The sequence below is a fragment of the Sceloporus occidentalis genome, unplaced genomic scaffold (genome assembly GCF_023333645.1).
Source record: "Sceloporus occidentalis isolate IW3139 unplaced genomic scaffold, rSceOcc1.0.p SCAF_53, whole genome shotgun sequence".
Lineage (NCBI taxonomy): Eukaryota > Metazoa > Chordata > Lepidosauria > Squamata > Phrynosomatidae > Sceloporus > Sceloporus occidentalis.
Genome location: NW_028317033.1, coordinates 2,613,495 through 2,627,077, shown reverse-complemented (window position 1 = coordinate 2,627,077; position 13,583 = coordinate 2,613,495). Strand labels below are relative to the sequence as shown.

The window sequence follows — 13,583 nt, the reverse complement described above, 5'->3', positions numbered from 1 at the left end:
TGGACTCTGATTCTTTGCAACAAGGCACTTAGAGCAAAGAAAACACACAAAAACATACCATACGTACACATTCTTCCAAGACACAAACAAGACATAAGTAAACTAAGAAAGGTAGACAGGTGATTGTAGTGTTATCTGCTATCAGCAGAATAAGCAATGAGGTAAAGATCATTGTGCTGACATCCAGAATCAGCAAAATTCTTCAACTTCCACACATGTTTTCCAGTACACATAATTTTTACATATTTTACAGCAATATGTAAACATGGCCGATGTGGTCACCCTAGGTCCCAACTATACATCTCACACGGTGTGCGTATGGTGTTGTGCATGTGTTACTGTATGACATTAGCATGAGTGCGTATATACTGTAGGGCTGAAACAACGAATCGATAAAATCGATAATCGATAACGGAAATCGTTGTCGACGATTTCCGTTATCGATTAATCGAGTGATCGATTCGTTGGTTACTTACCTCCGCGAGCGTTCCCCGCTTCTGCAGTCTCCGCCTTCTTTTAGTTACGTGACGCGTTCCGGAGGTAAGTATTCTTCATGTCTGTGCGAATCGCTCTGTGAGAGTGGCTCCATTCGCACAGAGCGATTCGCGGGGGTGGGGGTGGGGTTTCAGGGGATGCAGGGCAGGGTGTGAGTGTGGGGGCAGGGCAGGAGACTGGGTGCAGGGCAGAGTGGGGGTGGGGATGCAGGGTGTGAGTGTGGGTGCAGGGCAGAGTGGGAGACTGGGTGCAGGGCAGGGTGTGAGTGTGGGGGCAGGGCAGAATGTGGGGGCAGGGCTGGGTGCAGGGCAGAGTTGGAGACTGGGTGCAGGGGCACAGTGCAAAGTGCCAGGGCTGGGTGCAAAGTGCCAGGGCTGAGGCAAAGTACTGAGTGCTGGGTGCAAAGTGCTGGGTGCAAAGTGCCAGGGGTGGGTGCAAAGTGCTGGGTGCAAAGTGCCAGGGCTGGGCGCAAAGTGCCAGGGCTGGGTGCAAAGTTCTGGGTGCAAAGTGCCAGGGCTGGGGCAAAGTGCTGGGTGCAAAGTGACAGGGCTGGGTGCAAAGTGCTGGGTGCAAAATGCCAGGGCTGGGGCAAAGTTTCTTGAACAGTAATAGTCCACCTCTTTTCAGAATGTTTGGGGTTATTTTGTTTCATAAATATTGTGTTTGGGTTCTTGTACTTTGAAAATATTGTTTTTTATTACATCATAACAAAATAAGAATGTTAATGTAAATTTTAAGTTGTTTTTTAACATCCAGTTCATTAAATTATTTTAAATAAACGAAAAATTTGCATATTGTTTTTTTTTTATCCGATTAATCGAAAAAATAATCGGCCAACTAATCGATTATTAAAATAATCGTTTGTTGCAGCCCTAATATACTGCATGTAGTGTTATATTGTGTGTGGATTGGTGTATAAGGTTAGAATGCTTATGCATGAGTGTATGGTGTGTGTTACTGTAAGGTGTTAATGTTTGTGAGCATATGACATAGCATGTGTGTCTGTTACGGTATGGTGTTATAGAGTATGTAAGTGTATGGTATAAGCATGAGTGTATGTGTGTTAGTATTTGGTGTTAGCATGTGCTTGTGTGTGCCAATTTATGATGTTAGCATGAGATTGTGTGTCTGAGTATGGTGTAGAATGTCAGCGGTGAGCCTAGGGTTAGTGGCGCATTGGGAGGGGGAAAGGATGGGCAGGAGAAAGAATGTGTGTTTAAGTGGTGAATGGGTATTATAGCAAGCTTGTGTGTTAGTATGAATGCTTGGTGAAATATTGTACCCAGGCACCACTAACCCTAAGCTTGCCCCTGTTCTCATAAGGTGTGCTTATGGGAGGATCTTAAGGTGGAGTGATGGTTGGAGCAATGGGGGGTCACTGGGATGGACATGCTGCGGGCTGATGGTAGGGGCATGGAGGCCCTGGCATAAGCATGTACTGGACCCAAGATTTCTGATGGCAGCCCTGCAGAGCTACACCACACTACATAATATTAACTTTTCTTAACTGCAACCCCCATGATGCAACATTGCTAGTAAATTATTATAGGAATAGTAGCTAGAAGCTGTAGATTGTGCCTTGAGGGTGGGGGTCAGGGCCGGCCCAAGACAAAATGCCACCTGGGGCGAAGTTTAAAATCCCGCCCCCCCCATTATCTACCCTTCCTCTCCCTCCGTCCCTGCCTCCCCCCCCCATTATCTACCCTTCCTCTCGCTCCCTCCCTATTATCTACCCTTACTCTCCCTCCCCCCTTCTACTTACCTTTCAGCAGTCCTGCAGCGAGCCTCCCTGTTCGGTCTCGGTGCCAGCTTGTAATGCTGAGCGCCAGAAATGACGTTATCTTCCGCCACTCAGCATTATAAGCAGGCACCGAGACCGAGCTAGAGGGCTCGCAGAGGAGAGAGAGAGGGGCGCCGAGCGGGTACTGACAACTTGGTAAGCGAAAACCACTCAGAGCCCCTCTCTCTCTATTCCACTTTAAAAAAAAACAAAAAAAAAGCGGGCAAAGTGCCGCCCCTTCAAAAGTGCCGCCCCTTCAAAAGTGCCGCCTGGAGCAGTTGCCCCACTCGGCTCCATTGTCGGGCCAGCCCTGGTGGGGGTATACTAAGTCTGCTTTACAAATGCTTACTTTTGTTGATTGCATCTACCATATTGCTGGCAGAACTTCATGGGAATTGCGGTTATAGACTGGGGTTATGGTGACCTGCACTACACACTCATTTTTTTGTTGTTGACTGCAGCTCCCATGATGTACCGTCAGCCATTATCGGCTAAACTCCATAGGAATTGTAGACAGTTCTGCACCTACAACATACACACGTACAAACTTTTAACACCTTACATATAAATACACACACAGCCACTCTAACACACACATATACTGGTACATAGACATACAAGAACTTACACATATATACACACATGCATAACCCCTGAAAGTTCAGCGATATTTAGCGTCGGGTTAGCCTTTCTAGCTGGAGCTTCCTGCCATTGTTAATCCTTTCTAATGTATAGTGAAGTGAGGAGTTAAAATGATCCCTCCACAGCCATGCCACTAATTGTACCTCAAAAGGTGTTTGTTTTTTGGCCAAATCCTTCATTATACTAGTAAAATGAGAAAAATACAAGGTTTAAATGGTTTGAAGATTTTTTTTCTGTTTTTTTTATTTCTTAATTCAGACCATTACACGCACATCAGTAAATTATGCATTGATATGCAAAATCCTAATCCTTCTTCCATGATTCGACATCCCCTGCCACTGATTGGCTCCTTAAGGCTGTCAATTAAGGGCTGGTAAATACTTCTATTCCAAAGAAATAATTTATATGAACAGAACATTCATAAGCAAATAAACGTATTACTCTCAACAGGATATGTTAATACATTTTGTGGTAATCTGTGCTAGAGGCAGTTTGGAGTTATCTACAAAAACTAATATCAAGCACCCGTTGCCAACCGTCACCCACCCCCCTCCCACTTGGCATCATGGTTGCCCCATTCATGCCCCAAATTAAAGATTATGTGATCGATAGAGGTGGCCTACCACTAATATCTCTGGCGCAATACCAGGAGTTGTATTGAAACATCAGTTTTATTTTTTTGTTGTTGTGCGTCCTAATTTTGTAAGTTAATAAATGGCTGTCAAACTATAAACATTGGACCGATACATGTCTCTTTCTGGAAGCTAGCCTCCAACCAGGACATTCAGGAACACAAGCGCTGTAGTAGGACGTCCTTGGGAGATCTGTTGATGCAAAACCATCATCCATGCACTGGCTAATGCTATCTGAATACATTCAATACAACTCAATAGGTTGGGGGTGACAAGTTTTGCCACAGTAGGCGTAAGTGTAATATAGACAGGTTTCCTTGGGTAAAATGTAGTCTTCTTTTATTGCCTAAGTCGAAAAACTGCAGAACTATGAAAATTGTCCCAGTCACAAACAGGGAAAATGTGTTTCAACCCCCAGCATTCAAAGGTTAAACCTCTAATCCCTGGGAGTGAGCTAAACTGTTATAACTGAAAAACCAGCTTGAGTTGAAATGTTCTACAACAGTACAGAGACTTCGGATCAAGCAGTCGATTGCTTATTAGCTAGACCTTTCCCTAGTATTCCCTGATTACAGATCAAAGGCTATTACAGGCCATACATGTATTTGCTCGATTATAAGACAAGGTTTTTTCAGAGCAAATGCTGTTATAATCGGGGGTCGTCTTATAATCAGACCTCAAATAGGTCTGCAGGGGACCTGGATCCTGCTGTCTTATTCCCCCCCAATTTACAGGTGTTTTTGACTCCCTGGTGTGTAGTCGGGGCAGCGGGTAGACGTCTAGGCGATTCGCAAAGGCAGCTTCCGCTGCAGACGTAAGGAGGTGCGGTTCACGGGCTGCAAGAGAGGAGGATTCCCCGCAGCGCAGTATACTCCTCTCTGGCATTGGTAAGTCGGGGGAGGGAAGTGGCATATCTAGTGAGTAGAGTGGCATTTCTAGTATCAGGATGCATAAAGCATTTTAGGGGGGCAGAGTGGCATATGAATTAAGGGGGGACCTTAAAATGACTATTGGTTTTTACATATTTCTATAAATAACATATGCAGACTAACTGCAAAAATGTTAAAATACACGTATTTTTGTGTGTTAGGTATTACCATTCCACTAATGTGTATTTTTTCTTTAAAAATACATTTTTCTTTAAAATAGCACCAAACTTTAAAGGTGCGGCCTATAATCGAGCTAATACGATATATATAAATATTCAAAATATGGTGAAAAATTTGGGGGAAAAAGGACTTTTTCTAATTTTACTTGAAAAATATTTTACTCTTCTCCAAATTTAATGAAAAAAAACTGCTAAATAGATTCTAATATTTATCCTAAGTTTAGAAATACCCAATGTATTATTTTTTTTTGCCTTTTTTTCCTAGTTATAGGGCAATAAGCATTTCTTCAAACTGCCCCCACATCCTGTTTGGGGCATATTTGCAGCCAGTCAGTTCAATCTACCCATCAAACCATATATATTTGAAAACTAGACAGAGTGTTTAAAATTCTACCACCAGCCTTTGCAAAACATTGTGGTAGAAATTTTTGTGCATTTTTTTCCCACACACATTGTAACTCAGGTATGAATTTATAGTTCCTGCACCCCAATATGTTTTCAGCAACATCTCCTGTGTACAGTGATTTCATGCATGGGTTTGTTGGTTTAATGGGGGTGTAAATGCCATATTTGGGAGGTGTGCAATTTTTGGGAATTTTGACATTTGTTCAGTCTGTGCCCATGTCCAATGTTTACATTTTGTTGAAAATGGATGGTTCCCCTGATGATGACACCAGCGGGGAATTATTTTTACATGTTACCACATTTTAAATTATTTTAATTTGATTAACTTAAAAAAAATGTTTTTATTTATTTATTTTTTACCGGGCGCCGCCATCTTGGGAGAGGCAAAGTTTGTGCTATGGCGCTTGTGTCCTGGGATGGGTATTCAGTGTTAAGTTTATTTTAAACAGGTGGCCTATGCCATACTTGCTTTGACGCATAGGTAATTGTCTTAGTTTCTTAGTCTATCCATTGTAGTTCTATGATACCCTTTGAATGTTTTTACTGTAATTAGTGCTGCGTGAATTGTTTGCCCTATGAAAACAACATGTGGGCATGTTTTATGCTCCAGTGATTCACTCTTGGATCACATTGAAAATCTGTGGCAATATTGACTGAGATTACCATAAATTAGTCTGAAGTGCTCAGAGCTCCTTGGAACTGGTAGTGCCAGCTGTACGTTGTAGAAAGGGAAATCCCTTTTAAGATGAAAGCCAATTGTAATTATCTTGTGTACCTGGGCACCTCCTCAAACTGATGCATGACAGTGTACTTTAACCTCATCAGTATACTCCAAGATCTCAGTGCAGCGGGGAAGAGGCAGTCTGGATGTTGTAATACCAGTTGTGTTCCACGTTAGAAGCCATGAGACTCTGTTTGAAGAAGGAATATGGTGGATGGGTTTACCCCACAGTTCTGCTCTGTATTTATGGCTTCTTCACTTTTCTGAGGCCTTCAGAACCCTTCCTGGCCCCGTATCTTACAGGACCAGAACACAATCTGACTGTTGAGCAGGTAAGTAACAATTTTTTCCTAGTGTTTTTCCTGTTAACGACAGAGTTAATTTAAAGGGACAGCATAGTTTCAAATTCCAAGGCTTTTCTGTTAAGGTGCTAGAATTCCAACTAGCTGAGGTATAGAAACTCTTCTAATTTTAGCTATTTAGACATTCAGACAATATTACTAACTTTTTATCTGTTTTTTATTTATTTATTTTTAATTTTTACCATTATATCAGGTGATTAGATTCACCTTAAAGAAATTATCCATATCTTAAGTTGTACTGGGAAGACCTTTCCCTAGGTCAAATGTAACCTTCTTACATGGTCAGTGCTGTGCTTCACTTTTACGGGGCCCCCACTGGCAACAATATCATGTAACTGCCATGCAATTTCTACACATCCTATCCCTTTATATATATGTGTAAACGTGTAAATATTGTTTAACACATATGGTATTGACAGCTTTACCCAGCTGCTGTTCAGCTCACTTGCATGCTTGTGGCTTCCCTGCGTGCACCAAAGCAGGGCCACTTGTATCATAGGCAGCCTGCAGGAGGACCTGGGTGTCCCTTTCTCTACAGTGTCTTGTGTGAGCCACAAACGCCATATGCTTTACCACACACATGCTGACAACATTCACACACATGCAAACAATAAACACTTACAAATACTGTCTAACACATGCAAATACTCTCCCTCTCCCACAGCTCTCCCTTTCTCACAGTCGTCCCTTTCCCTCTCTCTCTCTCTCTCTCTCTCTCTCTCTCTCTCCTGCTCTCACAGTCCTTATTCTCCCAAAGCTCTCCCCTAACACAGCCTACATTTTCCCTCAGCTCTCACTCACAGTCCATGTTCTGTCTCAGCTCTCTCCCACTCACAGCCCTCATTCTCCCTCAGCTTCCCCTCCATCACAGCTCTCATTCTCCATCAAGAGTGTATATTCAGCCACATAGTATGGGCCTGAATTTGTCCCAAAATTGGACCAGTTTTATGAATTGATACCTCAGAGTAGGACGGTGATATATAGCAACAGCGCTATATGGTGTAACTTTGGGGAGCTTAAGTTGTACACATGATGGAATCAAGGCCCCAAACGGCTGCTTCTCCAGTGCATCTAGTGCTGCCGCTCTGCCAAGGCACTACACCAAGGCACTAGCATATGACCCCTCCATGGCGTAACTTAAATTGCAGCTTGTTTTGGTAGGTGGCCAGGACCTTTGCTAGTATTGCTGCTGCTGCGGCTGCTGCATGCAGTTGGGACTGGTGTAGTAACGTTTACCTGACTGCTTTGTCGTACATGCCTGCTGGATCTGTTTACACCATGAAAAGTTATCTCTCTCTCACAGACATTTTCAAATTTTCACAGACCACAAATGTACAAAATGTATAACGTTGAACACAACCAGGGAACAGTACAAAAGAGGCAGCCACAGAGAGCATGCAATGGGGGAGCTGGTTCTGGTGGACACAAAAGAACTTCTGATTGACCACTTGGACACACCATGCACAGTCCCCTGTCCTGGGGTGCCTGTCTAATTTGTGCACAATATATTTTTTGTGTTCTACTGGCTGCAGTCTAGCAAATCTGTGCATCTTCTACAATCCACAGACCAGCACTAAAAGTATACTAAAGGCATTTGATAATTGGAACCAAAACCAACTAAACTAAAAGATTAGATCTTAGTCAATTTTCTGCAATAGAAGTACACTACTTGTAGCTGTAGTATAAAAAATGAGCTGACAGCACTACAGCCAGACTGACATTGAATCTCACACTTTATGTATTGTCTGACACTGTCTGACAATCTGTTTCTGGCTGCTACTGACAAGTTAACCCATACCAAGTTTTTTTAGTACCCTACATACAGTATGTTTTTGTTATTTTTACCGTAAGTTGGTTTAATCAAGATTCCCTTTCTTGTGTTTACTGTACCCACTGAATAATACATCTTTTATTTAGAAGGAATAGGGCTTTCCTTTGTAACCATAAATATATGCAAAAAAAAAAACTCCTATTGCCAGTATGTAAAAAAAAATTTAAACTGAAATTAAAAAAAACACATTTTGTAATTTTGCTCAAAATTTTTCTTCCCAATAGGTGTGATTGATGGACAACAACCCAATTTATGTTCGGTAACATCCCCTGATTACAGACATAGTCTGCATACGTATTTTTTATGTTTGAGAGGGCCACATCCATTCCTTACATAATATCCTATAGGGTAGTAATTTTAATACTAGCTTCACAATGACATCGCTGAGCTCACTGTATTGTTTATTTTTATTTTTCATAAAAAATAAAACTTTCTCCCTTTGTGGGAAGAGGGAGAAATGTTGTTTCTCACTTTCTCACTGATCTCTTCTCCACTAATCATACTGTACTAAGCAAAGCTCCATAGTCATGCACGTGAGTAGCCAGCAGGGGGAGCAGTCTGGATGTTGTAATACCAGTTGTGTTCCACATTAGAAGCCATGAGACTCTGTTGAAAGAAGGAGTATTGTGGATTTAAGATCATTAAGATCATTATTTGAGAACTGTGAGCTGCACAGCTTCAATGTATTTAATTAAGGTCTGTAATGTGCGGCAGCGCAGTGAAGGATTGCAGTAGTATAATACTACATCGCAGAAACTGTAGGCTACTTCTGGCATTCTAGACGGTCTGGGTGCTACAATCCATAGCAACACGCATTCCAGCTCCTTTCCTTTCCAACTTTACCATCAGTTGTGAAGTATAGCCATTGTCCAGGCCCAGCAGTTGGTAATACGGGACATGACAGACAGAGAGATCAGGAGAAGACTGGTAGATTTAGGTATCATCTGCATATAGATGCTACTGGAGGCCAAATGAGTTGATTAGTTTGTCAAGAGATGAAGTATAAAGAGAGAACAGCAGAGGGACAAGGACTGAGCTCTGGGGGATGCCAACCAAAAGTGGAAGGGGTGATGATGTCTTCCCAAAGAAGTTGACAGAGAAGGAACGGTTAGACAGATATGAGGAGATCCAGGAGAGAGCTGTATCTCGAATGCCTGTAGAAGCAAGCGAGTCAAGAAGAAGGTGGTGATCAACAGTATCACAAGCAGCAGAGAGACCCAGTAGTATTAGAATGGAGAAGTGACCTTCTGCTTTGGCAGAGAGCAGAGACTTTTGTTTGAGCCGTTTCAGTAGAGTGAAGGGGTTTGAAACCAGACTGTAGCGGGTTAAGGAGGGAATTCGAGGAGAGGAAGTTTGATTAGCGCATGCTTGAAGGCATATTGGAAGTGTTTACTAAATACATTACTAGAAGAGGTAGAATTGAAAGAGGTTCATGGGTTCAAGCAGCCAATTAGTTGCGTGATTCATTGGCCCATGTAGGAGGAGGAGAGGTTGTCAGGGTCATTATTTGAGACATCTTCATCACAAGAAACAAGCCTTCCAGTAAAGTATGTGTCGGTTCACTCCCCCGGTTCCCATGTGTCAAGTCCCTACCTTGAAAACAATGTTCAGAGTAGGGATGTGTATTTGTGTTTTACAACACTGTGAAAGCACAGGGGCGCCGGGAGGTGGGCTTGCTCTCCGGCAAGAAACACCAGTCCAGGTGATCACATATCCCAAACCAGACATGCCTGTTAGATATGAGAGATAGCAGACAAGTTTCAGTTCTGGCGGTACCAGGGAAGTTGAAGATAAATTCTAATATAGTTTCTTTGACAAGTGAAATGATTTAAATATGCTGATACATAGTAATAATGTTCTTAAGTCTAAGTATTGAGCCTTCCTTACTTTAGGTGACCAACTCCATTTTCCCAGTATGGACATACAGTTACCTGGCAATTCTGCTCCCAGTATTCCTTCTCACAGACTACCTGAGATACAAACCTGTCATCATTCTCCAGGGTTTGAGCTTTATCGTCACATGGGTCCTTCTGCTGTTTGCCCGAGGTGTACCAGGTATGCAAGGTATGGAATTTGCCTACGGCCTGGTTACTGCAACTGAAGTGGCCTATTACTCCTACATCTACAGCGTAGTTGACACCGAACACTATCAGAAAGTCACCAGCTACTGTCGGAGTATAACTTTGGTTGGTTTCACGGTAGCTGCTGTACTTGGACAAATCCTAGTGTCTTTGGCTGGTGTGTCATACTTCTACTTAAATGTGATTACATTGGTATCAGTCTCTGTGGCTTTCATCTCATCTTTCTTTCTCCCGATGCCAAGCAAAAGCATGTTCTTCCACAGAAAAGCAGTGGGAGAAGTTGCACCAACGTCATCACAGCCTAAATTATCCAGTGAGCAAGAGATAGGAATTGAACCAATAACTGAAATGGGACCTGACAAAGCAGAGAACAAGGATTTTTTCCAAGTGCTTTGGCTGCTGTGCAAAGACTTAAAAGTTTGTTACTCTTCAAAGCAGCTCATCTACTGGTCGCTGTGGTGGGCACTTTCCACAGCTGGATATAACCAAGTTGTAAACTATGTGCAGGTTTTATGGGAACATGTGGCGCCTGCCCATAACGCAGCTGTGTACAATGGAGGAGTGGAGGCTGTGTCCACATTTTTGGGTAAGAGCTTTACATCTTATAGGAATCATTGATTGATTGGACAGGATAATTGAGGAAAGAAGTAGAGAAGAATGTGCTTCTGTGTATCATAAAAGAACAGCCTAGTCATCAAAATTGTATAATTGTATTATTTTTTTTTTAATGTTTTGCATCAGCTCCCATGATGTTTACCGCATGCAAAGCATTACAGGCATTCTGGAGCTAGAATTTAGACGTTGGTCTTATTTAACTTCTCCCCAGCTTCCGCTGGGAGTGCTACTGAGCATGCAAAAAGGACTCCATTCTGCTTTCAATAAAGGCTTCATAATAAATGGAAACCAAAACTTTACCCTACACTCACTAAGAAAAAAACATTACATTTTAGGAGCTCTGGCTGCTCTTTTGGTTGGCTTTGTGAAGGTGAATTGGGAGCTCACTGGGGAATTGGCACTTGCTATTTTTTCTGCCGTGGATGCTGGAGCCCTGTTCCTCATGGATTACACCAACAACATCTGGGTATGCTACACCGGATATCTGATTTTCAAGTCTTCATATATGCTCCTCATCACAATTGCTACGTAAGTAGAGTCACCTCTGAGTTGTATTTACATAGCAGGCATCGGCTTCCTCTGCAAAGGACAGATGAGCAGGGATGAGTATTGATAGAGCATAAACAGAACTAGGCTAACCTTAAATGTAACTACAAATGTATAGATGAGACATTATATAAAAGTTATACTTATTTGATCAATGGTGGCACTGGTCCTCATCCAAAACGGCCACTCAGGAGCTCACACTTACGGGAATTCTGTGTACAGTTGCTTGTATATTATTGTGAGATATGTCCGGTGGAACATGCGGTTGTCTGCATGTATGTGCAGCCCACCTGGCACCCATTTTTGTACTTTTTAGATCAGTACCTAATGGCGCAGAGATTTAGAGTGGATTTACTAATTTAAGTAACTTCTTACCTACACATCTTTCAAAATCTGCAGTTTTAAGCAGGTTATCCATAAGGCACGTGACCAGTAGCCCCCCAAGCTCCAAAGAATAAACTGTAGCTGGAAGTCAGGAGTGGGGTACCGTGTGTGCAAGGAGTTCACTGATGTTTAAGGGGTTAGAAAACTAGTGCTCATGTATCTCGGACTGGGTTGGCCTTGGCCTTGGTGGTGACTTGAATTGCTGTATGGGTTAATTCACAAACCATAAAGTAGCTATGAGGTATAAAACATTCCAACCCACAAAAGTACTTGGGCAAAATAAAAGAGCCAAAGCCGGGACATTTCTCCTGCGATCAGTTCAATCCACACAGCACATAGTTAACGAAACCTAATAAAATTGAATTAACATTCATAGTGCCTGCGTATAAGTTATCTTCCCTGTCTTCAGATTCCAGATTGCTATTAATTTGAGTATGGAACGTTACGCTTTAATGTTTGGGGTCAACACGTTTGTAGCTTTAGCACTTCAAACAATCCTGACTGTAATCGTGGTGGATCCACGGGGCCTTGGACTGGATATTGTCACACAGGTAATATTTTATTAGTCAATTATAACATTCTTTTAAAATCTGCAGCCAGATAATGTCAGCAAAGAGTTTTAACTTTTCTTCAGCCTTTGTTACCCCGAATAAAAGATTTCCTGGTCTCTTTGCAGTTTTTGATCTACGGAAGCTACTTTGCAGTTATCGCTGGAATTTTCTTTGCAAGGAGTCTGTACAGCCTGATATCGCTGTGTTGCAAGGCACGAGAAACCAACACCCAAACACAATTTTAGAGGCTCAAACTCCAAACAACCGTTCCAATGGGTGTCCAAGAAAATCATGCTTGGTGTATATAGGCTTGTTACGCAACATCCTGAGACAGACAACCAGAAAACAAAGCCTGAAACATTGCAACATTCCGGACTGTGCTTGAGGCCTACTGTTTCTACCTAAGAAAAGTCTCTCCCGGAAGAAGGAGGAAAAAACTTTCAAACCAGCTGATGTAACAATCACAGGACTATATGTAGAGTTCCTCAAGACAAACAGACAATGCGTCAACATCCTGGATTTTTACAATTCTTATTTGATTTACAGGCCTTTAGGCTGTTGTATAGGTTGCACGCAGGTCTCATGGTACTCCTACGGAGGCTCGTGTGTAGGAACCAACTTGAATTCTTCTAAAAAAAAAAGTTGCCTAAAAATCCATACAGCTGCCTAAGCCTATTGAACTTCAGGCTCAAACCCTTCGACCAGACAGGAAAATGGTTGTGGTGCATGGTATCTACCTACATAATTACCCAACTGCCCTCCATTGTGGCTACTGCCCAAAAACGCTTATTTATTTATACTTAATATGTACCAATATCTTCTACCACTACCTTCTACTTCACATTTAAGACTATGTGGTAGAAGTCTACTTACGTCTAGGAATAATTTTCAGTATCCAAGTAAAACAAGCAGATAGGAGTTAAATCCAAAGGCCGTAGACTTTCTCTTAATAGACAATGCCATTTACCTTAAATCAGTGTTCCTTCAGTAAAATGAGTCACTTTATCAGTATTTTTTACTGTTTAAGAACTTTCATACAGGTTTATCCGAGTGATAACCGTTACATCATGTGTGTATTCCTCAATAGGAAGACAAGTGTATGTCTGTACCGACGAATGTCTCATTCAGATATTGTATTCCATTGCATTTGAATTTGCACGTATACCTCAAGTACACATATACGTAGTTTGTATTGTACCAGATCTTTTTTCTAAACCAAAAGAAAATGGTTATATACAGAGTGTTTAAATATATTTAAAGCTTAATTGCCCGAAAATCCTCCTTGACATGTGAATTTGTCTATAGTGGTTTAAGTTTGTATAATGAATATGTATAAATGAATCGTTGGTGCTACATTATGGCTATCTGCAAAAAAACACAGAATTCAGCAGAATTTTTTTCTAATATTTTAATATTTCTTTTTCACCTGC

General features: G+C 41.8%; 1 protein-coding gene across 1 annotated transcript; it reads left to right on the top strand.

Annotated features, from left to right (window-relative positions):
* The first annotated feature begins 5,965 nt into the window (after positions 1-5,965).
* Positions 5,966-12,398, top strand: LOC149288205 (thiamine transporter 2-like). The gene is made up of 5 exons (XM_089491967.1): positions 5,966-6,115; positions 9,869-10,643; positions 11,008-11,200; positions 12,012-12,153; positions 12,279-12,398. Exons 1-5 carry the CDS (start codon positions 5,966-5,968, stop codon positions 12,396-12,398), a joined length of 1,380 nt encoding a protein of 459 aa, XP_089348093.1.
* The last annotated feature ends 1,185 nt before the right edge of the window (positions 12,399-13,583 follow it).